Genomic DNA, 24,406 nt, shown 5'->3' on the forward strand with positions numbered 1-24,406 from the left:
TTGGAGGTCTTTAGCTGTTGACTCTTCGGACAGTTGGTGACATCTGCACACTGTGCGCTTCAGCATGCGCTGACCCTGCTCTGTCAACAATTGCTGTTGTTCCCAGTTGCTTCCACTTTGTTATAATACCAGTAACAGTTCACTGTGGAATATTTAGTAGCAAGGAAATGTCACAAATGGACTTATTGCACAGGTGGCAACCTATCACGGTACCATGCTTGAATTCACTGAGCTCCTGAGATTGACCCATTCTTTCACAAATGTTTGTAGAAGCAGTCTGCATGCCTAGGTGCTTCATTTTATACACCTGTGGCCATGGAGGTGATTGGAACACCTAAATCCAATGTTTTGGAGGGCTGGCCCAATACTTTTGGCAATATAGTGTACTTTTATATTGCAGTCTGACCCCTAAAATGAGAGATTGGGGAAATGCTTCCTCCTGCCTACACCAGATTGACTACATTATCTCAGCCTGGTCAAAGTCAATTTCCTGGACTTAAAGGATGACTTTTTAATAAAAAGAGAGAACTGTTGCTGTATATTGTGACATATCAGGAATTTATTCATGCAGATTTGTCAAGGTATTAAAACATATACTTGAACAGGTCTGGCATGTGGAAATGTAGAGCATTGTGAAAACAGAGAAAAAAAGTATACCTCTATATAAACGATTCTGCTTCTTTTGCCTGCAGTGGGAGAGAAGCTAATACACACTCCAAAGTCATGGGAACACATGGGAACCTTTAGTGTCTATGCTTGTCTACTTCAGTACACACTAGTGATTGATGGCACGGGTTACAATTAGTGATGAGCTGAGTGTCTGGTTTGAACAGAAGTTCGGACCAAACATTAGCTATTTAGACATTCATCCAGAGCATTCGTCCTGGACGAATGTGACAGCTTTCTGCTCTTAATGGTTGCTAAAGAGGCAGTGAGTGCTTGCACCTGCCGCGTCCTTACCAACCACTAATATCACCCAGCCCATGGACTTACATGGCTGGGAATCCCCGTCAATGCAAGCGAAGGGGTGGTGATAGGGGGAAACGTCATTGCCTAAATAAAAAAAGAGAAAATGAGAATATGTTTATGGAGAGTTCTATATATATATATATATATATATATATATATACAGTATATATATTTAAAGCGTAACTCCAGGAAAAGTAAAAACCCTCCCTTGGAGTGGAACTGCACCCACACTGCAAGTGTTAAATGCTTGTTTATTTCTGTCAAACAGGGAAGAGCAGATCTACTGACCCTATCCTCTGCTCCCGCAGGCTCTTCTGTGCAGCTAGACTGATCCAGGCAGACTCTTCTCCCCTGCACTCTAGTGTTCAGATGCACTCTGATGTCATCAAGGGCCCATAGCCCTGCATTTGAAATGAGGATGCCGAGTAACAGTCCACTGCCAAAGGGAGTGCTTTGGCAGTAAGTGTTTTTTTCAATTCTCCAGGTTCAGCTCCACTGCAAGGGAGGGATTTTACCTTTACAAGAGTTGGGCATTAAGTGTAACATAGAAACATTTGATTTAAATAAAACAACTTTCATGCAATCGTCCCCTTGTGTTGTTTCGGTTAAATACTGTATAAACCACACAATACAAATAACTTTCAAAAAGATGTATTTTATGGTGCAACAGTCAAAGCCATAGGAAACTATTTTGTAACATATTTTACATACAATCACAGACATGCCACGTAGAATTCTTTTACAGAACTAGATTTACATTTAGGCAAACTTGACATGAACTGAATAGTATCTAAATCCAGCATGACCAAATCCACATTTCACTAGGCCAATCACTGTGTATAGGACTTGCTGTGGCCTCACACTATTCAGCAATCATAAATGTTAAGTCTGGTTAAACCTAAACTAATCCAGCCCTAGTTGGTCTTCTGCTTACACCTCCTGCCGATGGATACAATGTGGCAATGCATTGCTTCACTTGAGAGCATCATATATGGTTATGTCTTTTTATATTACTTTACAGTCAACCATCCATTGGAGGAAGATATTTCATGCTTATTGCACAAGTCCCTCATATATAATAACATTCATGAAACATTGTTATTGCCTTTGAAATCCCTGTATATCCTTGGAAGTCTGAAAATCAATTAAAATGTAACACCACCTTTTTGACTCCATTACATATGTTGTATCCATGATGTTTAGTTTGCAAACCAATTTTAGGCTTTCTAATGAGAAAGTCCAGCACTGCTTGTGTGTTTTTGTTAGCTTCTACTTAGGTAAGTCACAGCAAAGCCAAAGTTCCTTATCTTCAAACCTATTCCAAGTCAGTGACTCAAAGCACTGAAGCAAGAGAATCAGTGAAATAACCAGACAAGTTAGCAGCTTATATATTATTTATCACGAATATAGAAGCACAAGACCTCCTCTGAAGACCTATAGGGGGCTTTTGAGGTTTTACCTATAGAAAATATAAGGTACTGAACAGGAGCGGACTGACCATTTGGAAACTCGGGCACTGCCCGAGGGCCCGGGGTCAGTAGGGGGCCCCATGAGATGCCACTGGTACCTTTTTCATAGGGTTTTTTGAGTTTGGGCAAGGAGACAGAGGCCCCACCATCCCCTATTGCCTGGGGGCCCCATGAGTTGTCAGTCCACCCCTGGTAATGAAGTTTGTTGCCATTTCACGGGCACACACAAATTTAAAGTGGTTGAAAAGGCTCAAGGTTTTTTACCTTCAGGCATTCTCTGTGCAGCTTCCCCTCCAAATACTCACCTAAGCCCCCTCTCGATCCAGTGATGTGACTGGAGTTTCAGCTATCCCAGGACTCCCTCTCCTCACTGGCTCCCACTGCTGTCAATCACGGCCAGTGAGACAATGAGAATAGAGAGGGAACGGGGCCGAGGTGTGGCTCCATGTGTGAATAGAGACACGGAGCAGTGAATGGGGATTGCATGTGTTCGGGTGCCCCCATAGCAGGCTTCTAGCTGTGGGACACCTGACAGGAAGGAGGGGCCAGGAGCGCTGGCAGGGGACCAGAGAAGAGGAGGATCAGGACTGCGCTGTGCAAAACCACAGCATACAGCAGGTAAGTTTGACATGTTTGTTATTTTTTTTTTAGGATCACTTTAAGGTTTGACATGTTGGGTATCTATTTACTGTACTTGGTGCAACCTCCTCTTTTATATTTTACCAAAAATTGTGTTTGCCTGAAAATTCACTTTTTGGTAATATCGTGTGACATAAAAAATTGTAACTACCACTATTTTATTCTCTAGGGTGTCTGCTTTCAGAAAATATATCATGTTTGGGGGTTTTGTGTAATCTTCATGCCTGAAGATTCATTTTTTAAACATGTGCGCAAAACAAATGCAAAAACGGCTCCGGCAGCGAAAGGGTTAAATCTTTGTGCTCTGGCGTGACAGTTCATGACAGTGTTCCCTACTTGGGACACATTAGAATTTAACGTGACCACATCCAGAGTGAATATTGCAATAAATTGTAACATAAATCTGGACTTTGGCAGACTCAATGAAAATGTGATACTTTATGGGGTCAAAAATATTTGTTTGCCAAATGCATTTGTACAAGCTGAACAAATTTTTTTCTTATTTTGTAGCAGAAATACTGCTACAGGGCAGCATGGGTGCGCAAAATGATGTATATATACGTGGTTTTGCAGTTACGGGTAGGGGGCGCGTGCTCTACCCGCGCCACCAGCCTTGGCTGTCAATCACCGGGTCCTGGCCATTGATTACTCGCCAGCACCTGGTGGTCTCCGAGTAATACCGACGAGGGAGAGAACTGTGTGTAAACAATACAGTCCTCTCCCCTGTCAGCTCCTCCACACTGCTTTGTATGGCTGTGTATACCACAGCCATACAAATCAGTGTACTTACAACGGAAAGCACACATAGCCTCATAGTAAAACACACACAGCACACAGTTAATCCTTTGATTGGCCCAGATGTTAACCCATTCCTGCCCAGTGTCATTAGCACAGTGTCAGTGCTTTTTATTAGCACTGATCACTGTATTGGTGTCACTGGGGATGTCAGTGACACCAAGTCAGTTTCTCCCAGTGTCAGAATGCCTGCCACAGCCCCGCTATAAGTCGCCGATTGCCGCTATTACTAGTAAAGAAAAAATTTCAGTATATATACCGCCATTTGTAAATGTTATAACTTTCACGTAAACCAATTAACTTACACATATTGGGATTTTTTTTTTAGCAAAGACGTGTAGCAGAATTTTGGAAAACATTAATGACAAAATTTGATTTTTTAATTTTTTTTTGTAATTGTCAGGTAAAGTAACGCAGCGCCATATCGCAAAAAAAATGGCCTGGTCAGGAAGGGGGGTAAATCCACTGGAGGGGAAGTGGTTAATTCCTGTATCATCAGCTCTATGTAGTAGCTAAAATGCTTTATATTTTTCCATTGAAAAATTCTACCATACAATACCATATTTTGGCCACTAGATAGAGCTGATGATATAGGAAATAATGTTAGCAAAAAAATACAGTGAAATTTCGTTCAGCTTGTACAAATGTTTCTGACATTGGTGCAGCGCTTGTTCTAGAAATAGACCCCTTTAAGTGTCTGGCGCAGTGCATTCTGAACTGGAGATAGTATGCAGCCTAGGATGGTAGGACTTTAGCCGCATACTTATTGCAGGTCAGTGAAAGTAAAGAAGATATTGTATCATCAGAACAGGCAGGCAAGTAGGATTTGTTTAGGCAGAAATCAGCAAAAGCAGCCATAGGAGTATCCACGTTTTTCTCTTTAACCGTTTCAATACCGTGCAATTTTACACCTTCCTGCCCAGGCCATTTTTCAGGTTTCAGCGCTCTCACACTTTGAATGACAATTGCGCAGTCATACAACATTGTACCCAAACTAAAATTTTATCATTTTCTTCACACAACTAGAGCTTTCTTTTGGTGGTATTTAATCACCGCTGGGGTTTTTATTTTTTGCTAAATTAACAAAAAAAGACCAAAAATTTTGAAAAAAAAACACATTTTTCTTTGTTTCTGTTATAAAAGTTTACAAATAAATAATTGTTCTTCATAAATTTAGGCCGAGATGTATTCTGCTACATGTCTTTGGTGAAAATAACCCAAATTAGGATGTATTATTTAGTTTGTAGGAAAGTTATAGAGTTCACAAACTATGGTATAGATCTGAATATTGATCAATCCTGAAGTACTGACGGCCAATCTAATTTCTTGAGGTCCAAGAATGTCAGAATAGTACAGATATCCCCAAATGACCCCTTTTTGCTGAGTAGACAGTCGGACGTACTTCATAAGAGGCATGGCGAGTTTTTTGAAGTTGTATTTTTTTGTCATAATTTTTCCGAAAATGAAAAAATGAAAAATATTATTTTCACTATTTTTTTTTTTACATACTGTCACCAGTGCAGTACAGCATCATCATATAACTGGCATGGCGGTGAACAGGGACACTGACTGGTGACAGTATGAAAAAAAAAAAAAATTATATTTTTTTTTAATTTTTTTTTATTTTTTTATTATATTTAATTTTTTATTACATTTTTTTTAATTTTTTTTAAGATTTTTTTTCATATTTTACTATGACCAAAATAGTACAATGTTACCATAGTAACATTGTACTACTTTGGGGAAGTGATCAGTATTTTTTTTTTTTTTTTTTTTACACAATTTGCTTATAGCAAAGAATTACTTTGCTATAAGCAAGCATTTAGCTGAATGAAATCGATTCATTCAGCTTTTTTTTTTTTTTTTTTTTTTTTGTGCTTAGCTGTGATTTGGTCACAGCTAATCACATGACATGTGCATGTGATTAGCTGTGACCATTCACAGCTAGGCACTAGTATACAATGGATGGCATCATGAATGAAGCCATCCATTGTATACAGCTGTCATGTGACCTGCTGTGATTGGTCGCGGCAGGTCACATGGTACCGGCAACGGGAGCCGGTACTCGGATCTGTCATCGGCCGTGTCCGAGGTGCACGGGCGGTGACAGATCCCGCTGCTGCGCCGCTCTGCAATAGCGCAAACGGCGCATGTGCGGGAGCACGCCAAATGGCGTGGACCCGGAAAGCTGCAGCGCTTTTCAAGCCGCCAAACGGCTATTGGCCGGGCGGCTAATGGTTAACAGGAAAACAGACAGCTTGCAGTTCTCAACAGACTGCGACGTCACTGATCAGCACCCTTATAGTCCATTCATTCATCCTCCAGTTTTGTACCTGAAAGCCTGTATAGAGGTAAAGGGGGAAAGCTCGATGGAGAGTGTTCAGGAGCCTGGCACTGCACCTTCCACTGATCGCGGATGCAATGTTTTGTAGGCTCCTGTGGAAAGAAAATAATAAATGCGCATTTTTTCTGCAAAAATACATGCATTTATTATTTTTTTTTTATAAAAGATTAACTTTGCCTTTATAAATCGCTTCATAAGTGTTCACCAGGGGCGGACTGACAACTCATGGAGCCCCCAGGCAATAGGAGATCATGGGGCCCCCGTGTCCTTGCCCAAACTCAAAAAAGCCTATGAAAAAGGTACCAGGGGCACCTCATGGGGCCCCCTACTGACCCCGGGCCCTCGGATAGTGCCCGAGTTTCCAATTGGTCAGTCCGCCCCTGGTGTTCACTTACTAAGCTTGGGTGATTTTAATTAGAGGGAGAGAAAGGAGATTAGGAGCAGAGCATATCCCTTTTAAGGCTTGGTTCACATGTGTGCAGGTGGTGCCGCTGCAGATCCGCACAAAAATCCGTGCAGCCGCACCACCCACACAGAGGAATGAGGACCCGCGGGTGGGTGCCATTAATTCTAATGGCACACCGCCCGCACTGGAAATTGCAACCGTACTGGGAACTGAGGTTCCTGTACGGGCTGCGTTTTCCAAAGAAGTGCAGGGACTTCTTACCTGCGTGTTCCGGGGCACGGAAGTCCATTCAAATGAATGGGCTTTCGTGTCCGCGCAAAACACGGCCCGCAGGAACGCAGAGATGTGAACCTAGCCTAAAAGATAAGTTCACCTTTTGGAACATGTTACATGTTTCATCTGCTTTTAGGGTGGAATATGTAACATGTTCCCATAACTGCAGCCGCACCCGCCACCCCCACCCCCTCCCTGAAGTTTCCCCGTACTATCTGTCAGATTTGAAAACAGCGCAGCCGCGTCACTTACTCACTGAGTTCTGTGAATGAGTGGCTACAAGTCCCGGCAGCCTTAGCTGCTGTCAGCTTGTAGTTTTCAATGAACTACCACAGAGCTGTGGAGCGTTGTGGTAGTTCATTGAAGCCTCCGGTCAGAATATCTGCTTGCCCATACATCCTGTACAGCAAGCAGATATTCTGACAGGTCTGCAGGAGACCTGCATGGCATCAACGATCTACTGATTGATGTAGGAATGCTTTCCAGGCTCCGGTAGACAAAAATAATAATTGCACATTTTTTTATCTGCAAAACAATGTACATTTATTATTTTTGTCAAAAAAGGTGAACTTGTCCTTTAAGGCAGGTTTGGTTTGAAGGCCTTAAGCCATGTACATTCCACCACTGCAGCAAGCAGAATTTTAGCATTTCCCATTGACCTCAATCAGGAATTGCAATTTTCAGTAGGATATAAATGCTATTTACAAAATATATTACTTCCTACCTACCCTGATTTTATTTTGGACAATTTCAAAAGTTTGCCCTGTGTTATTTTTATTATACAGGATTTATATAGCCCCAACAGTTTGCTCAGCACTTTACAATATAAAGGGAGACAATACAGCAACAATACAGTTCAATACAAGAGGGTTAGGAGGGCCCTGCTCCTAAGCGTTAAAATATAAAGGTGAATAAAGGGCATAAAGGAGAATGCCAGATGGTAGGTAGGGGTATTGGAATCTGAATTCAATTATAAGACCTAATTAAACAGATCTCTTAGTGCCCTTATTTCTATTTAATGTCACATGATGTAAGCCCAACATTAGGTCACGTGACCCAAAGTAGCTCTGTCCTAACGATACCAAAACCAGCAATAGTCATTCACTTTGACTGAAGACTCCGTGGATGCCAAAGCTCTTAGGAACCCTTCTGCATCTTTACGTGATGTGACCGGGAACTGGAGCACCTTTGTAAGGCCTCATGCACATGTCCGTACAGGGGCCGTACAGCATGCAAAGTCTGTGTAATGACATTCCAGAGACCCGCTACCATTCCACAGATGTGTAGGCCGAGCATACATCAGTACATGGGTGGCTGCTTTACCCAACACGCAACCATGTGTACAGCTGCCTCTTCTAAGGCATATCAGTGGACAACTGTATGTAATAGAAGTGGGTCCCTAGAAAGTCATTACAATGTCTCTGCATGCTGTCTGGCTACTATATGGCCATGTACATACAGCTTTATACAACTGACAGGTATTTCTGGACCTATACTGACACCTCTATTTACCCTCAACTTTTTTTCCACCCTCATATTAAATATTATTATTATTTCTATACAGGATTTATATAGCGCCAACAGTTTATGCAGCGCTTTATGTCAGAAGGTGGAGTTACGCTTTAAACGTAGTTAGAAATCCAAAGGCAATGTCATGCAAAATCTGAAACACTAGCTTGAAATTACAGCAGTGAATCACACCTAGAATAGGTCTAATATTCAGAACAACAGCACCATATAAACTAACAGTGCTATAGAAAAATAAACTGTAAATGTATTCACGTCTATCTCAGCACACAGTGACTATGAGCAAAAACCAGACCAGGCACTAGAACGCTACTGTCCACTGCATAGCTATTGTGTATAAGTTATAATATACAAAGCTACACAAATCATTTATAGTCCTTAGAAGAATGCTTCAGTACTCCAGGGTTGTACATTGTTTTGCTTTATTAGAAATAATAGATGAAAAATATGTTGTTGAGAAGTTTGTCAGTGCCTATATCTATGTCTCGGTGTATATCGGACTCCGTGTACCTTATGTCAATCAATGCAAGAACAGTATGCCCAACATTTGGTAAGGACCAATAAACCTAAAAGGATACGTATACTAGAAATGTTTCAGTTGTATACTCTGTACACCTATGATGGATCCTTTCTTGTCGGTTTAATATGACTTGTGAACAGGGGCGGACTGACCATTTGGAAACTCGGGCACTGCCCAAGGGCCCGGGGTCAGTAGGGGGCCCCATGAGATGCCCCTGGTACTTTTTTCATAGGTGCTCAAAGTATTGAGAGCTATTCACATTAGTCCATCTTCTCAAAGGAGTGTAGAAAGTTCACACTACAGAAAGGCATGCGTAATCCCAGGCCAATTTTGGTGGAAGCCACTTAATTTGGGTGGGTGCTAGAGCACCCAGGAAATACCCATGCTATCACAGGGAGAACATACAAATTCCATGTAACTATGGTGCATAAAATCTTAGCTTCTTTAAAATATTCCAGAAAATCATGCAAATTTGTAAACATTGCCTTTCACCCTTTCCCTTTTCTGCTGTCCCATGTGAACTGTATTGTTGTCATCACTGTCTTGCCATTTCAAATTTACTTCCTGACAAAGTCGTCTGAAGACACACAGCTCTCTGCATACAGTTACTGGTATATATGGCAAAGACTTTCTAGTATTCCTTTAAATCACGGGTGTAATCACTGGCAGCCCTCCAGCTGTTGCCAAACTACAAGTCCCATGAGGCATTGCAAGATTGACAGTTACAAGCATGACTCCCAAAGGCCAAGGCATAATGGGACTTGTAATTTGGCAACAGCTGGAGGGCCACAGTTTGACACCCCTGCTTTAAATGTACGTGTTCCCAAGAGTAGCTGATAATTAGCCCTCATGGGAGAGCAAAGATCACTTACAGCTAAAAAAATATGTGGGACATACTTTCTTTCATATAACCCTGGAAACAGGGGCGGACTGACCATTCGAACACTCGGGCACTGCCCGAGGGCCCCGGGGTCAATAGGGGGCCCCATGAAATGCCCCTAGTACCTTTTTATAGGCTTTTTTGGGTGTGCTTTGAGTGTGGTCAAAGACACAGGGGCCCCATGATCCCCTATTGCCCGGGGGACCCCATGAGTTGTCAGTCCGCCCCTGCCTGGAAAGCAATATATCTCCTCTCCCATCTATGTCTATCCCCTCCAGCATATTTTATTTTGTGTATGCTTGCAGACACTTTGCTGAAGGCATTTACTTTAAATACATGACCATTTGTGGTGCTTGTTTCAACATAACATTCATATTTTATTTTTATCACAAATGTGCATCCATGTTGGCACCTGATACATTTTAGCTGATCTATAATTGAAAAAATGATCCCTCCCTGTTTTTGGGCAATTTCACACTAGATGCAGTACAGTGCATTTTTTTCTGCATCACAAATGCATGCACGGTGTTTTCCATGTATTTCAATGGCTCTAGTTCACACCAGTGCAGTCAGTTCCAGTCAGTTTCTGGAACAAAAAGTAGAGCATGCTGCATTTTTTCTGCACAGAACCATACTGAAACATAGCAAATTGCATCAAAACTGCACCAGAATGGAGTGTGGTGTGACCTGTAAGCAACAAGGTATCCGGAATGCATCCAGAGTGCGTTTTTGTCGTGTGAACTCGCCCTTTATCTTTTTAACTTAGGCTGGCCATACACTATACAATTTTCTTCATAATTTTGCTTTATATTTACCAAAAACCATATAATATGAGGACAAACCTAAACAACACTTTCTATTGTATTCAATTAGGCAGGACCTTGCACTACATAGCTGATGGTAAATCTAAAGGAAATTGGGCAGAAATTGAACAGAAAATTCTATAGTGTATGGTCAGCCTTACCCTCTACCCTCTAGTGGTCTTCCTTATTGTCCATTTGGACTTAATGCAAAATGTTTGTGTGACCAACAAGTATGCAATGTGCCTGGGTTCACACTTGTGCAGCATACCGCATATGATTCACACAGGAATCGCACCGCATTCCTGTGCAAATCACATACAAATTTTGTGTGGTGCGATTTGAGCCATACATTTTGTATGGCTCAAATCACACCACATTCGCACCAAAAAAGTACAGGACCCTTTTTGTGGTCCACACTAGAATCGGATTGCATGGGTTTTCACACCCATACAATCCGATTCTGTACATCGTACTGCATTTTGCGAACTGATTTGGGGGCGTCGTTAACTTAAAATACACACCTGCAATGGTTCGTGTGAACGGGGTGAGATTATGATGAGGTGTGTAAATCGCATAGAAACCAGTGCAAATTTCGGACCACATCAGTGTAAACCCAGGCTTAAAGGTCCATATGTCACATCTTTTTTTAAATCAATCTATCATATACAGTATGTGATGAAAAATCACAGAATTTCCCCGCAACAATATTTGATGAACATTCTTCAGTATACTCAATGCAGCATAACAAATAGTTCAGGTGTTCCTGATCTGGTACATTATACAGCCTTAAAGTGAGCTTTCCATTCTCCAAGCATTAGGCATGTATACATAGGGGTTGATTTACTAAAACTGGACTGTGCAAAATCTGGTGCAGCTCTGCATGGTTGCCAATCAGCTTCTAACTTCACCTTGTTCAGTTAAGCCTTGGAAGCTGATTGGTTATTATGCACAGCTGCACCAGATTTGCACTCTCCAGTTTTAGTAAATCAACCCCATAGTGGTACCTTCATAATCACCTCCGTCAGATGCCTTTTTTCCCCAAAACCTACAAGCCAAGCCAACTAAACAGCTCTATTACTGATACGCAAATTATGACTTTATTGTCAAAATATAACATCTAAGCCTTCATCTCAATGTCTACCCATTTTCTCAAAGCCAGAGGTATCTGACATGTGGGTTGTGAATCCTATGAAGAAAACGGAGACACACCATTAGACTTTAGACTATTGTATGTGTATGGAAGGATGGACCCTGGGCTCTTAAAATCATAGTTTGCCGACTACTTTGTAGAAAACAGATGCCCCTTTGAGCACAGAGAACCAGGAAATTATGGTATATTTTTATAAGCTCAGAGTATAGCTTTCAATGCACATGCAGTATTCAAAGCCCCAATGAAGGAGAACTGTATTACCCTCCGAAACACATTAGAATCTTTGTTCCATGTCATTTTATCTATGCTATAAAAGTCTTTTACTTTGGACTCTAAAGACTAGTAAAGACAAGCATACAAAATAGATCCATTTTAGGTTTGATGGTCCTTTACATGCTCTATTGATTACATTTGAACCTTTCTAACAAAACCAACAATCAGAGCAGATTGCTCTCATCACTATAAGAATGTCTCTACTTACAAAGGTTACGATCTCTCTCTTTTTGAAGGAGAAACAAGACAGCGTCTTCTTAGCACAAGCTTTTATAGATAATGTAAATCATCCTACAACACCACATGCCAATATCACTTACATGTGGGTGTAATAATACAGCAGGAATGGTATTTCCTTAGCTGTGCTCAGAGCTTTGTGGATTGATTTAAATGGATGTGGTCACTCATACTAAGAGCCTGCCATCTTGCTACACCATGGAAAATATGTATAAAAAGAGTTTCTACTTGTTATGTAACATTAAGATGACATACATTTGCATAAAATAATGGACACTGGAATAACTTAGCACCTATTCATATGAGTGACTGATTTGTCATGTAACAAACAGAGGTATGGTATTGCCCATTCAACAGCTTGTGTATATTCTACACATTGAGGCAAGTTCATTAAGACACATCAAGTGAGAGGCTTCTAATGTATATCTTCTTCAGAAAAGATACTGAAGATTAAAGTGGTACCCTTTCTACATTTCTGTTTGTAAATTAAAAAGACGTAAGAGCTGAGAAGGTCTCTTTTCAGGTTTTCTTTTTTTGCTTTTACTTTTGAAACCATTTGCATAAGCTGAGGCAAAAAGAGCAAGAATTCTGATAATAGAAACACACAACCATTGGTATGGAAGGTGAAAAAAAAGATTTCAAGAGATCCCAGACTTCTGGAGCAGTAAAAGTTCTATGGTGTTAATTTACTAAAGGCAAATAGGTTGTCCACTTTGAAAGGATATTTGCCCCAGAGCTTAATAAAGGTGGTTAGGTTTCACTGAAAAAAATACTCAATCAGCGTAAGGAAAATAAAATAACAGCAATTTTTCTTTCACATGATTGGATGCTGGAAGTCTTCAGAGCTTCACTTCATTCATTAAGCTCAGGGGCAAATTCTCATAGTATCTCACTGCATATTGCAACTTCCCTTTCAAAGTGTACAGCGTTTTTGCCTTTAGTAAATCAATCCCTTGACTGGAATTACACATGCTGGTGTTACAGAATATGGTATGAAAAGAGGAGAACCCTATGTAAGCACCAGGTTATCACTAGCTAAGGACTGTGAACCCCATTCTCCTGATACTTGAAAGTACCAGATTTTTCTGTTCTTGGCAGCTAAAAAATGTTTAAGAATATGTATCTCCTAGTTTTGGATAAAGTAAGGAAAGGTTGGAGCCCTGTCAGATATCTATTGATAATTGTGTCCTTGCTAGGGATGCAAAAGAGTCTTATCTGTGTTCCCACTAGGGAGATTCAGCTTATTTATTTGTCCTGTTAACTATTGTCCCTGGGACAGAAATTGATGGGAAATAAAAAAATAATACAGTTGGCATGGGATTGGGAGGCTAGGGTAAAACTCTTCCCATGTGGACACCTACTGTAAAGAAATTTCCGCTCACTTTGGAGACTTTTCCACTCACTTCCTGTTGCCACTGGGACAGAATGTGAAGCTTGACATGGGCTTTAACCAATCCTTACTCTAATTAAAACTAGTGAAGATGGTTTTGGCTTTATATACTGTATACTTCAATTTCTCCTACTGGAGGTGCATACCTAGCAATGCAAAGTACAAAAGAGCAATGTGAGTAAAAAAATATATAATGGTGTTAGCAAGTAGGGAAACTTCTCAGCTCTCAGGTCCAAGGACTTCAAGATGTATGGGAAGATGTCGTAATTTACCAAAAGTAATATATTTTGGAAAATCGAACCCTTTAAGATTTAGGAGAACATTATAGCAACTCTTTCATGTTAGAATCATGGAGGCTGCCATTACTGAACTCTGCTTCTGAGAATGCTAGTCCCCTGGTGATCATAATGAGTTTTCAGATCACATGATTTCTGGCAGGATCAACAGGTATTTATTTTAAATTACTATACAGTTATAACAAACCTCTTTAAATTGTATATTTAACAGATAAAATGAGATCAAATAAAACAGGTTAATTGTCAGGATTTAGATACAATTTTCTGACCCAACCAGGCAACTAACATTTTTCTTTAGGAGGTCAGGAATGGCACCTTCTGTACTCTCTTCATGACAGTGCCACAAATTGACAAATCGTTTGCTTTACCTGATTGAAATAACTTACATGCTATTTAAAGATAATACATGTTTTATTAGCAGGTGTCTTTCTTTAGTGAAGTCTTACTGCCCACTTACCTTTTTTTATGGTGATTTTGCCGTTTATCACCATGAACATTTGTTTTAATTTGCCCTGCTTTGGCTTGTGATTTCCCCATGTAATTCAGAATGGCATATACATTAGTCCATTGACAGGCAATGCTTTATTAGATGTGAAAGGGTATGGTATTGCATGTCTCGACATTTCCAGCACCATCCTGGGTTATACCACATTGATTTTTAAATTAAAAATGTTTATGTTCCTGAAATATCAGATTCGGTTAGCAATCATATTAACTAGTTTACCTAGTACAGGGCCATGTCATTGTTTTAAGGGTACTGTAAAGCCACAAGAAAGAAAGTGAAGGCTCCTACAGGCTTAGCCACCAGTATGTCACCTGGCTTTCTACAACCAAATCAAATTGACTGTTATGCATATTGTACATAATTCTTAAAATATTTATTGCAATGTGTTCCTTTACAGGCTAAATGAAGTAAAATTAATGGTGAAATACTCTATTCATTTTATAGAGCAGAAACACAAAAGTATTTGTTAAAAGGTTTTTAGATCTTTGACATTCATCAAGTGCCTGAAAACTTTGGTGAGATGTTGGCTGCATGTTTTTATTACCAATGTTGCTTATCACATTTTATTTTATGCTACCATACATTTTAAAAGTATTTGCCTATTTGCCTTATTTAGTGCACTCTCCAGCACAAAATAAGTGGGGCTGCAGCATAAAGATGGTGGGACATTCTTTTACAAGGAGGTCTCCATGCACGATGAGCGGTGTATGCAGAAGTTCCTGGTCCGGCATCCTTCCTGACGGTGCACTATAAGCACAGGGAAGAAACGGGCATCGTGATATGTAGGAGGGTTTTCATTAATGGCTAGCTGGCTAGAGTAGGAGCAACATCGTTCATCTGGGCATACACGATCTGCAAGGCTGCTGCTACGACTCCTCCAGAGGCCTGTCCTGTGGGATCCATGCAGCTGACATAGGGAGAAACGGCTGGTGCTGAGGGAGAGGTGTGATGGCCCCCCGCTGCAGCTGTGCATAGCATGGCGAGAGAAGATAGAAGAGCTGCTGGATGCTCTGTTGCAGCCTTCACAGCCTCTCAGGACACCACTGTACCCACAGGCAGAATATCCATTGCATAGTGAGGAATCTGTTAAATCCATCAGCACTGCCTCAGAGTAGCTTGGAATCAGCTGCCGATTGGTGCATATATGCCATTCCAGTTCAGTACTGTCAAAGGTGCTGACCCGTGGCATTCTGAATCGGTATATAGGCTCCTCTGCCACCCCAGGTGCCCTGTATTCCAACCCTAGGAGTTTCTCGATATGATAATGAACATGAGCAGTTCGATACTCAATAAAAACCCTTAGGGGCCATGAGAGCATGAGTAAGGCAGCTGCCCAGAAAGCGTAGTGGGAAACATACCACGGCAGCTGCTCTAGGTTCACATAAGCAATAACTAATTCCTTAAAGTCCACGTTTTTTAGCTGCATTCCTTCCCTTGCCTCCATATAGTCATCTAGTCCTTCAATCTCTGTGAAGAAACGGGCACGCTGGGTGAGATACGAGTTTTCTGACTCCAGATTAGCAAAACTGAAGCACTTGGTGAACTTTAGTTTGGTGGCAGGGTGGCGGTCTAGGTCCAATAGGTCTTTGGAAATATCTTTTATGCCACAATGAGAGTATTCAAATTCTGCTTCAGCCACATGAGTGTTCACTCGTTCATGGTAGACCTGAGTAGTAGTATAGGCATCACCATGACGGTAGCGAGTGACTTGTCTAGTGCGACGGACAAAGTGGTAGCTAATGGCCTTCCACCAGATGCAAGGTGTAGCTTGGCGCATACGCTGTATCTGATCATAAACACTAGTAACATCAGCCTTATGTTGGAGTTCACTCTTGGCATGGCAATGCCAGCATTCTACCAAGTAAACCACGTACAGCATTGCTAAAAAGGCCAGCGGAATGTAGACATAACCATCAGAGCAAGGGCTGCCATGGTAGATCATGGATCTTCCCTTAAGAGAACTGTCGAAGCTGAGCTTGGTCACACTTGTAACCTGGCACCAAGTTACAGCACAAAGGCATACAAGCATGAGGATGGAGAGAAGAAGACATTTCCAGTGAGAATCCCGACACATAGACGCACTCAGGGACTGCTTCTCTGGACGTTGCTGTAGAAAGTCAAGGAGAGAAAAGCCATGTTAAAAAAAAGTAAACAATATATTAAGAAGCAGCAATGTATATTGTTATGAACTTGAGAGCATGAACATTTTTATAGCCCAGGCTGAACAATGTTTTTGCAATACACAGGAACCAGTGAGTAATGTCTAGAAGTAGTTGAGGAACATATGCAGGTTGTAAAAGGCTATATTATTATTATTATTACTACAGGTACTTGTATAGCGCCGTCAATTTACGCAGCGCTTTACACATATATAGATATTGTACATTCACATCAGTCCCTAACCCTCAAGGGGTGTACAATCTAAGGTATATAAGTTACAACCTTTACAGACATGCAACAAGGTTATCATTTGCACAGACTATTCAGGGTCAGTACAGGGTTAGCATTCTCCAGTACTCCTGCACTAACACAAGGGCTGAACACTAACTCCAAGAGGAGGATACCTGCAAGATCTCGTAGGGGTAGCCATTATATGCAGAGCGTCAGCCTGATACAAGCCCTGTTTCTCTCCTTCCTTTCACTTAAAGTGCACTACCTGACTTTTGAGTTAGCGATGAGCATCAGAGGATTCTTAATGCCCCTTTATAGGCCATGCGGATAGAACAAATATTCCAGTTTAAATTTGATGGCATATTGGCTACCTATTGCAGCACTACAATTTATTCAAGAGAATCTGTGGCCAGGCAATTTACGTTAAAGTTTTTGTATATTCTTAACAAACAGAAAATGAGCATTAAAACAAATGCTAACCGACCTTTGTAGCTAGAGGAACTATAGAGAAATTAAATCTCAAAATTCACAGCAGAAACACTAATTCCAGTTGTTTTCTTAACAGCTAAGCTTCCCTTCTTCCCTACCAAGCAGTGACTCCAGCCTTCTAATCTCTGATGTGAACAGAGTAGATGTACTAGAAACGGTAGGAAAGGTAATTGAGCTGCTGAGAAAAGGGCTGAAATGAATTGCTCTGCAGTGTCTGAAGCTAAAGGTATCAGTGAGGGCTCATTCACTGCTGGCTAAGAATTTGTAACTATGAGGACTGTACTGAAAGTAATGAATAACTTTTTATCAGCTTACATGGGTCGTTCAAATTTCACATGTTGCTAGAGTAATTTTTCCTCTCTAGTAACTTTTCTTCTTTTCCATTTCAGGTAAGTAATAGATTCCAAGCAGAAGCAATGTGCCATCATTGAATTCTTAATGAAGGAGAGGTGCAGGTTGCCCTGATATCCACAGAACTCTACAGAATGTTTACAGAGATGACATCATTGACAGGAGCAATGTGCACATATAAAAGAAGAAGTTTCATTGGTGTTATCTCTGTAAACTTTCTGTGGCCTTCTGTGGATGTCGGACAGCCTATACCCCTCTTTCATCAAGAGCTCAGTGATGGCACATTGCTTCTGCTTGTAATCCATTTTTTGCCTGCAATGAAAAAGAAGAAGAAGAGTTATAATCGAAGAAGAGTTACTGTACCAACATGTGAAATTTGAACAACTTATGTACATGGTTGTTCACCCTGCAGCGACCCACTCCTAAGGAATCTACAAGCAAAATCCATAGAGAAAGGACTCATCCGCATCTATATATCCACAGTATATATACACAGCTGTCAATAATTGTCTTTGACATTTTGGGAGGCTATATGATGATTTGCTCCCCTAGCTGAACTTCATAAATTGTGGATGGGACAGGAGATGGTGCTAGAGGAAATTGGGGGTGTAGATACCATTATACATCTCTTTTAGATGCGAGATTTTATATTTTATGTTGATTTTTGCTTAAGAAATATTGCGATCTGGAATTTGTATAATGTCTTTGAAAGGAAAGACGCCTGTAAAGTCCCCACGTTTCCTTTTTATCCTCTCTTGGGCATAGGAATTTACTATGTAAGTTAACCTCCCTGGCGGTATTCCCAAGTGTAGCTCAGGGTAAAGTTTCAGTACCACAAGCGGTAACCCCGAGCTACACTCGGGCTTACCATGCGGCGCTGCTCTGGGATCTGTTCTTCTCTTTTCTTGTCCTTCTCTCCTGCGATGTCCCTCCTGCAGTGTCCCCGGCAATGTGCTCTGGCGGATGCCGGCATCTGTCTTCTGGGTTCCGTTCCCTGCGACGTCGGGACGTACAGGGACGGAACGGCGGGAAATTTGAAAATGACATTTACTAAATTCACTAAAATAAAATAGTAAAACATTACTGTATCAAAGCATTTCACATACATTTTGTCCCTAGTGCTTTGTCCTGTGCCCTGCCTACATTTTTACTGTTCTTTCTGCCTGGAAACTGAGAAACGTCCATGGCGTCCAAAAAGCGTCCCTTTAGGTCAAAAGCGGTTTTAGACCAGCTAGAGAACAGTGATAGTAAATTAGAACTACTTGCAGAATTGAGTGATAATGATTCGTGGGGAGATTCGTCATCAGACACTGAAAAGGATTTTGCGACTTTGATCAGTGATGTGTGAACTTGGCGCTATATTTCAAATTTCAGTGTTTTTGGTTTGATTATATTATTGAATTAAATTTATTATTATATTATTATTTTTATGATTATTTATTAAATTATAATTTATGATTTCGTGTTTCAAATTTCACATACCCGGGATGTTTACTAGACTCTTGTTCGGACAGATTTCAGTGAGTTATTCCTAAAAATTACAGGCCTACAATAAAAAAATACATATTTCCATGCAAAAAAAGTTACCGCTTTGAGCACGGAAATATGGACATAATCAGACTGCTAGGGAGGTTAATAAAAAAGTTATGCCCACTTTGCATTACTTTTGGTACCGCTCTCCTCCTTGAATAACCTAGTCACTAATTCACTTTGGGTATGTCTGGAAAAAAAAAAAGCTCAAAACATCTATGCAATACATTCATATCTCCCCATCAGTTGTCTCTTTAACAAAGCAGCAAGTACAGAGAAATACTTGTTGATCATGCCAGTAATCAAGTGGGCTCAGAACTTTTTTAAGCTGACAACTCCATCTGTGCTACACTGAAATCCCAAGCAGTTTAATAAATCCTGCCAGAGTTGTCTCCTTTATGTTATCGAGATGGTGAGAAAGGGATGTGCTCCATGCTCCTGCAGGAGAGAACCAGCTAGGGCTGACAACCCTGTTTGGGATTTTAGTGCTGGGTTGTCATCTATAATAGGAAGTTAAGAGCTCACTGGTGTTTTTCTGTACTTGTATTTTTAAAATTCAAATATTAAATATGTTGAAATCTACTGACTACATTTTATTAAAGAACCTTATGTATATCTACTGACTACAGTGAAAATAACTGCCAAAAGGTTTTAGGTGACATGGCTCAAGAGATTTTACAGACCTTTTATATTGGATAGCTAATTGACAAAAGATTAACTTTTTTGTATTTGAACAAAATTGCTTAAAGGTCAACTATATACAAAACTAATATTTCAATTTTAAATGATTGCTGGAAGGTTGGTACACACTTTGGGTTCTTATATATAAAGGAACTTCTAAGAAATCTGCTTACTGGAGTTTTCCAGTTCTGCAAAACTCCAGTAGCCACAACAAAGCCAAATGATTGTGTCACCCATCTCCGAAGGATTGTGCCTTATATCATAATGAAACCGACAAAGATATTAACGTTTAACAAAATTCTTGAATGACAAAGGCAAACATTCTTTCTTATGTAAGATTTCTATGTTCGTTGCCACCTTCTTTCGAATCATTCCCTGCTTTTGATCAAGCAAATTTATTCTATTCATTTATTTCCGTACAATTACGGTACACAGTGAGTGGAAATCAAATGTTGTGTTCATGTACGATAACAATTTTCTAGCCTGCACCTTGGGGTGCACGAGAATCGGTTGTACAAAGCAATGTACTAATGATCAGATAATCGACCAATCGTTCCTCATATGGAGTTTTTCTTCTGATTTTCTTATAGTGTGTACGCAGCTTTAGAGTAGACAAATAAACGAGAAACATGCCTTGGTTATGTCTTTTTGCAAGGGGTTTAGACAAATTGTACCAAAAAGAAATCTTGCCATTTGAATCTAAGATATGGGAAGTGGGCGCTACAATATCCACTCAAAATAAAAACATTTCAAAGAGGAGTTTGCCTTTAATATGAATATAGATGACGGTGCTCCTAAGTGCCAGTTTTTACCTGCTGATGCTTGTTATATAGGAAAGTGGCCTGCTGGGTGTTAAAGATTTTGGATTTCTTTTTAAAACTGTTGATTTTTTGCCTTTACTAGAATTAAAGATGAACTCCAGGAACTCTGGCACTTCTAAAATGTGCAGGATTACTATGGTTTAAGTCTAATGAGGTGCTTGCCACCTTGTGGTATTACCACTCTCATTTCCAACTTACATTTTTGTGCTGGGAGCATAGCTATCACTCTCTTTCCAGCAGTCCAAAGCTGGACCTTGTGGTCTCAGCTTCAGGAGCTGCCTACTTCCCCCCATTCTCCTGCTCAATCACTGTAATATTTGAATCCACTCACAAAATGTAAAGCCATCTATGAACAAACAATGGAGGGGAGAGGAGAGCAAAGCGGCTATGTGTGAGAAAGCAGCATCACTCCTGTCAGTGTGCTAGGAGTATAGTTATAACTGTTAATTGTAAGTAAAAGAGATAGGTCCATGAGGAGCCATGCATCTCATTGGGCTTAAACTATAAGCCATCACATTGTAGAAAGTGACTGAATTCCTGGAGTTCAGCTTTAGGATCTAAAATGTATCTGTGTGAATATCTCCTAGATTGTAAGCTCGAAAGAGCAGGGCCCTCGAACCCCTCGTGTATTGTATTGTTACTGTCTTGTCTCATGTTCTGTCCCCCTTGCTATTGTACAGCGCTGAGCAAACCCTTTGGCGCTATATAAATACTGTATTATAATAATAATAATAATTACAAAACTAAGAATTATGTTAATGATGGAATGTCCTTGAATAAAACATATTTGGTATATTTTTTTTATTAAATTATTAATAAATTAGAGATTGAGGAGTTTAATATAACCTTTATATGACAGTAGTATGTTATCAGCATAGCAGTATATATCATATTTTTATTCATTGACTTTTACATTATTGTATTGCAAACAAGGCCTTTTAGGTTTAGGCAATAAAACAAATCCACTTTGTACAAGAGATGGGTATGAATAAGCAACAAAGTCACAGTCCAGGAATGCCGCTGGTCTGCGTGCGTCCCATGGACTGGATGTGACGTCACCAGAAATCGGAAATTCTGTTCAATGCATTTCACCCTTTCCACTGGGTGCCCCGTCTCTGTAGTTGCCCAGTGAGAGGGGAAAAACGCTTTGGATGAAACTTTTGGTTTCTGGTGACATCACATCCGGTCCGAGGAACGCACATAGATCAGCAGTATTCCTGGACTGTGATTTAGCTGCTTATCCCTACCCATCCCTTGTTCAAAGCAGATTTTATTTACCTTTTAAATACAAGATAATACTATATGATGAGGGTTCCCTGTTCCCTTTGATTTCTATTGCCTGAGGTGTCACGCACCTTTATCCATTGCCACTATACGTCATACCATTAAATGGAAACAAGTATCTGAATAGGAGAGCTGGCTACTCGTCTTCCCAAATGATTAACTTTATTAAGCGAGTAAGGTGTACAGATAAAATATTTTATGCATTTGGGCAATAAGCCTTAGTCATAGCCAAACCAAACAAAGGAGGCATTCTTCACCAGAGATAGCCCATGTTATTCTCAAGCTAATAGCATGGGGTCAATCTGGTCTGATGAGTGTGGATAAAGGAGGGGGCACATATCACAGATCACATTTTGGTTATCGAGCACAAAGTCAATTTATGGTTTGCAGAGCACGAAGCTCTTTACTGAGGAAAATTTAATGCAGAAGTGGAAGCACTGCACTATATGATGTTATATTGGACACTGATGGACCTTTTTTTTTAACTCATTATAGTTTACTTATACTGTTGAGTGCTGTGGTTTAATTTTTAATCAGTGAAGTTAGCTTAGGGACAAAGACTTTGTTCACAACGAACTGTTACACTGCAACTAGTTCTGTAAAAGTTACATTAACAGTTCCATGAGCCTGGTCTGAAGTTATTCAAAGGTGTGCATTATGTGGCTGGCATATCAAAAAACCTGGGATTGTAACAGCACTAGAGGGGTATGAAGAATGTAGACTTTCAAGTCCGTATGCTAAAGAACAAGGTTATTGCCACTGGTAACGCAGTAAAGACACTAAGCAACCAGTTGAGGTGTGATACCTATGTAGCGATACCTTCTTGAGGACCGCTGAGTATTTATGGGTTCTCTGTCTGTTCCCGAGCCTACTTTGGAAGTACAGGCCCTGCTGACACCATCATGAAACTTTGACCAGGAGGACTCCCTGACTTTGAACCATAAAATAGACAGTTTAAGGTGAGTAAATATTCTAATTGTATTGAGGTCAGAATATATAGAGTACAAGCACAACAAGGATGACAGTAGGTGTGCATAAAGGGAAAAAAAACACTTTAAAAGATTCAACAAAGTGATAAAGCACAATATCACTTTAAGCAAACCCAAATGCCCTGCAGGATCAGTTCCATATTCTAAGATATCTCTCCCCAAGTGAGCTGAAGTGAGCCATCAAGACGTCAGGCTAACTCACTTTTGGCTTCTAAGTTGCTGGTAACTGGTTTTATCTCTTGAGATGAATACTTTTGTTATAAGCAGTAGTGTCCCCTTTTGTATCTATTTAAAGAATGGTGACAAATCTCCTGCGCCCTTGATGGGGCCCTAGTTGGTGCACATTAAGGTTCAAATCCCTCCCTGTGTAAGAGCAAGATTTCCTCAAGATGGTATAGTCACAGAAAAATTCCCCCTTTAAGTGATGTTGAAACTGGGTAAGGTTCCTTTAACACAAAGGATGAAGGCAAGAATTGACTAAAATTGAAGAAAGGGGCAGAAACAGACTTCAGCAGAGGTTGAACCCCTTAAGATAGTGAACTAGTCTGGTGAAGCAAGTTCCTTTGAAGCTGGAAGAGGCTTGAAATGAGATACTAGTGTAATCCTGTCTACAGGGGGCATGTGCTGTAGCCAAAGTCCTGCAGTTTTAGAATTTTAGTAAGACACTAAAGCAGTATGCCATAGTACAAAATGGGCTAGGTAGACTGAGTCTCAGTGTGATAATTTGTGATGTAAGGTGTACTGAATTGAACAACTGAAATTAACACAGTCACTTGCAACTTGTGATGGTTATGGAACCCTCTCACTCGATTTGTAGCCCTTGCAGTGTAAGGAGAGGTCTCTCAGTTGTGGGGCCCCATGTTCTTTTGGTCTCTCTGTTAAGAAGTGATGCTGATGACAGCACTACAATCTGCCTGCCTACAGGATTGACTATCCTGCTCATCAGCGATACCAATGGTCTGCAGTTCTTCTTTCCTTCTCTACAAAATGGTCCAATCCAAACACGGCCTTCTCCACACACACCTGTCCTCTGCCTCTCACTTCCTTATATATATACTTCCTTCCTGTAAAGTTCCTGGGCTTCTCAATAAAAATGCTCCTGCCCCTTTGCCAGCTCTTCTGGGAAATGTAGTCTATTCACTCCTTGTCTGAGTACAGAAGTCCTGCTACTGGCATACACGCTTCAATAGAGTGTGGATAACTGAACTGCAGAACACTGCCATCTTGTGTTTAATTAACATCCTGCAACCAGTATTAATGCAGTGTGTTCAAGCTAGGTGAGGTGTTCTCCGGTAGCGAGGGGGGCGCTATTTGTTTTCCTTCCCTAGCAGTCCATCTCCCATTGCAACCGGGAGCAGACCAGCATTATGGAAGTACTCAGCCTAAACATAAAA

General features: G+C 40.5%; 1 protein-coding gene across 1 annotated transcript in view; it reads right to left on the minus strand.

Moving 5' to 3' along the window:
* Nucleotides 1-1,608: 1,608 nt before the first annotated feature.
* LOC149454967 (transmembrane protein 151B) overlaps nt 1,609-24,406 on the minus strand; it is a 118,950-nt gene continuing 96,152 nt past the window's right edge. Inside the window, exon 2 of the mRNA XM_089686920.1 lies at nt 1,609-16,583. Within this exon, the coding sequence (XP_089543046.1) occupies nt 15,150-16,583 (1,434 nt within the window). The 3' untranslated portion in view covers nt 1,609-15,149. The remainder of the gene's footprint in view (nt 16,584-24,406) is intronic.

The sequence above is a fragment of the Staurois parvus genome, unplaced genomic scaffold (assembly GCF_062004578.1).
Source record: "Staurois parvus isolate SC_StPar_1 unplaced genomic scaffold, SC_StPar_1.0 ptg000414l, whole genome shotgun sequence".
Classification (NCBI taxonomy): domain Eukaryota; kingdom Metazoa; phylum Chordata; class Amphibia; order Anura; family Ranidae; genus Staurois; species Staurois parvus.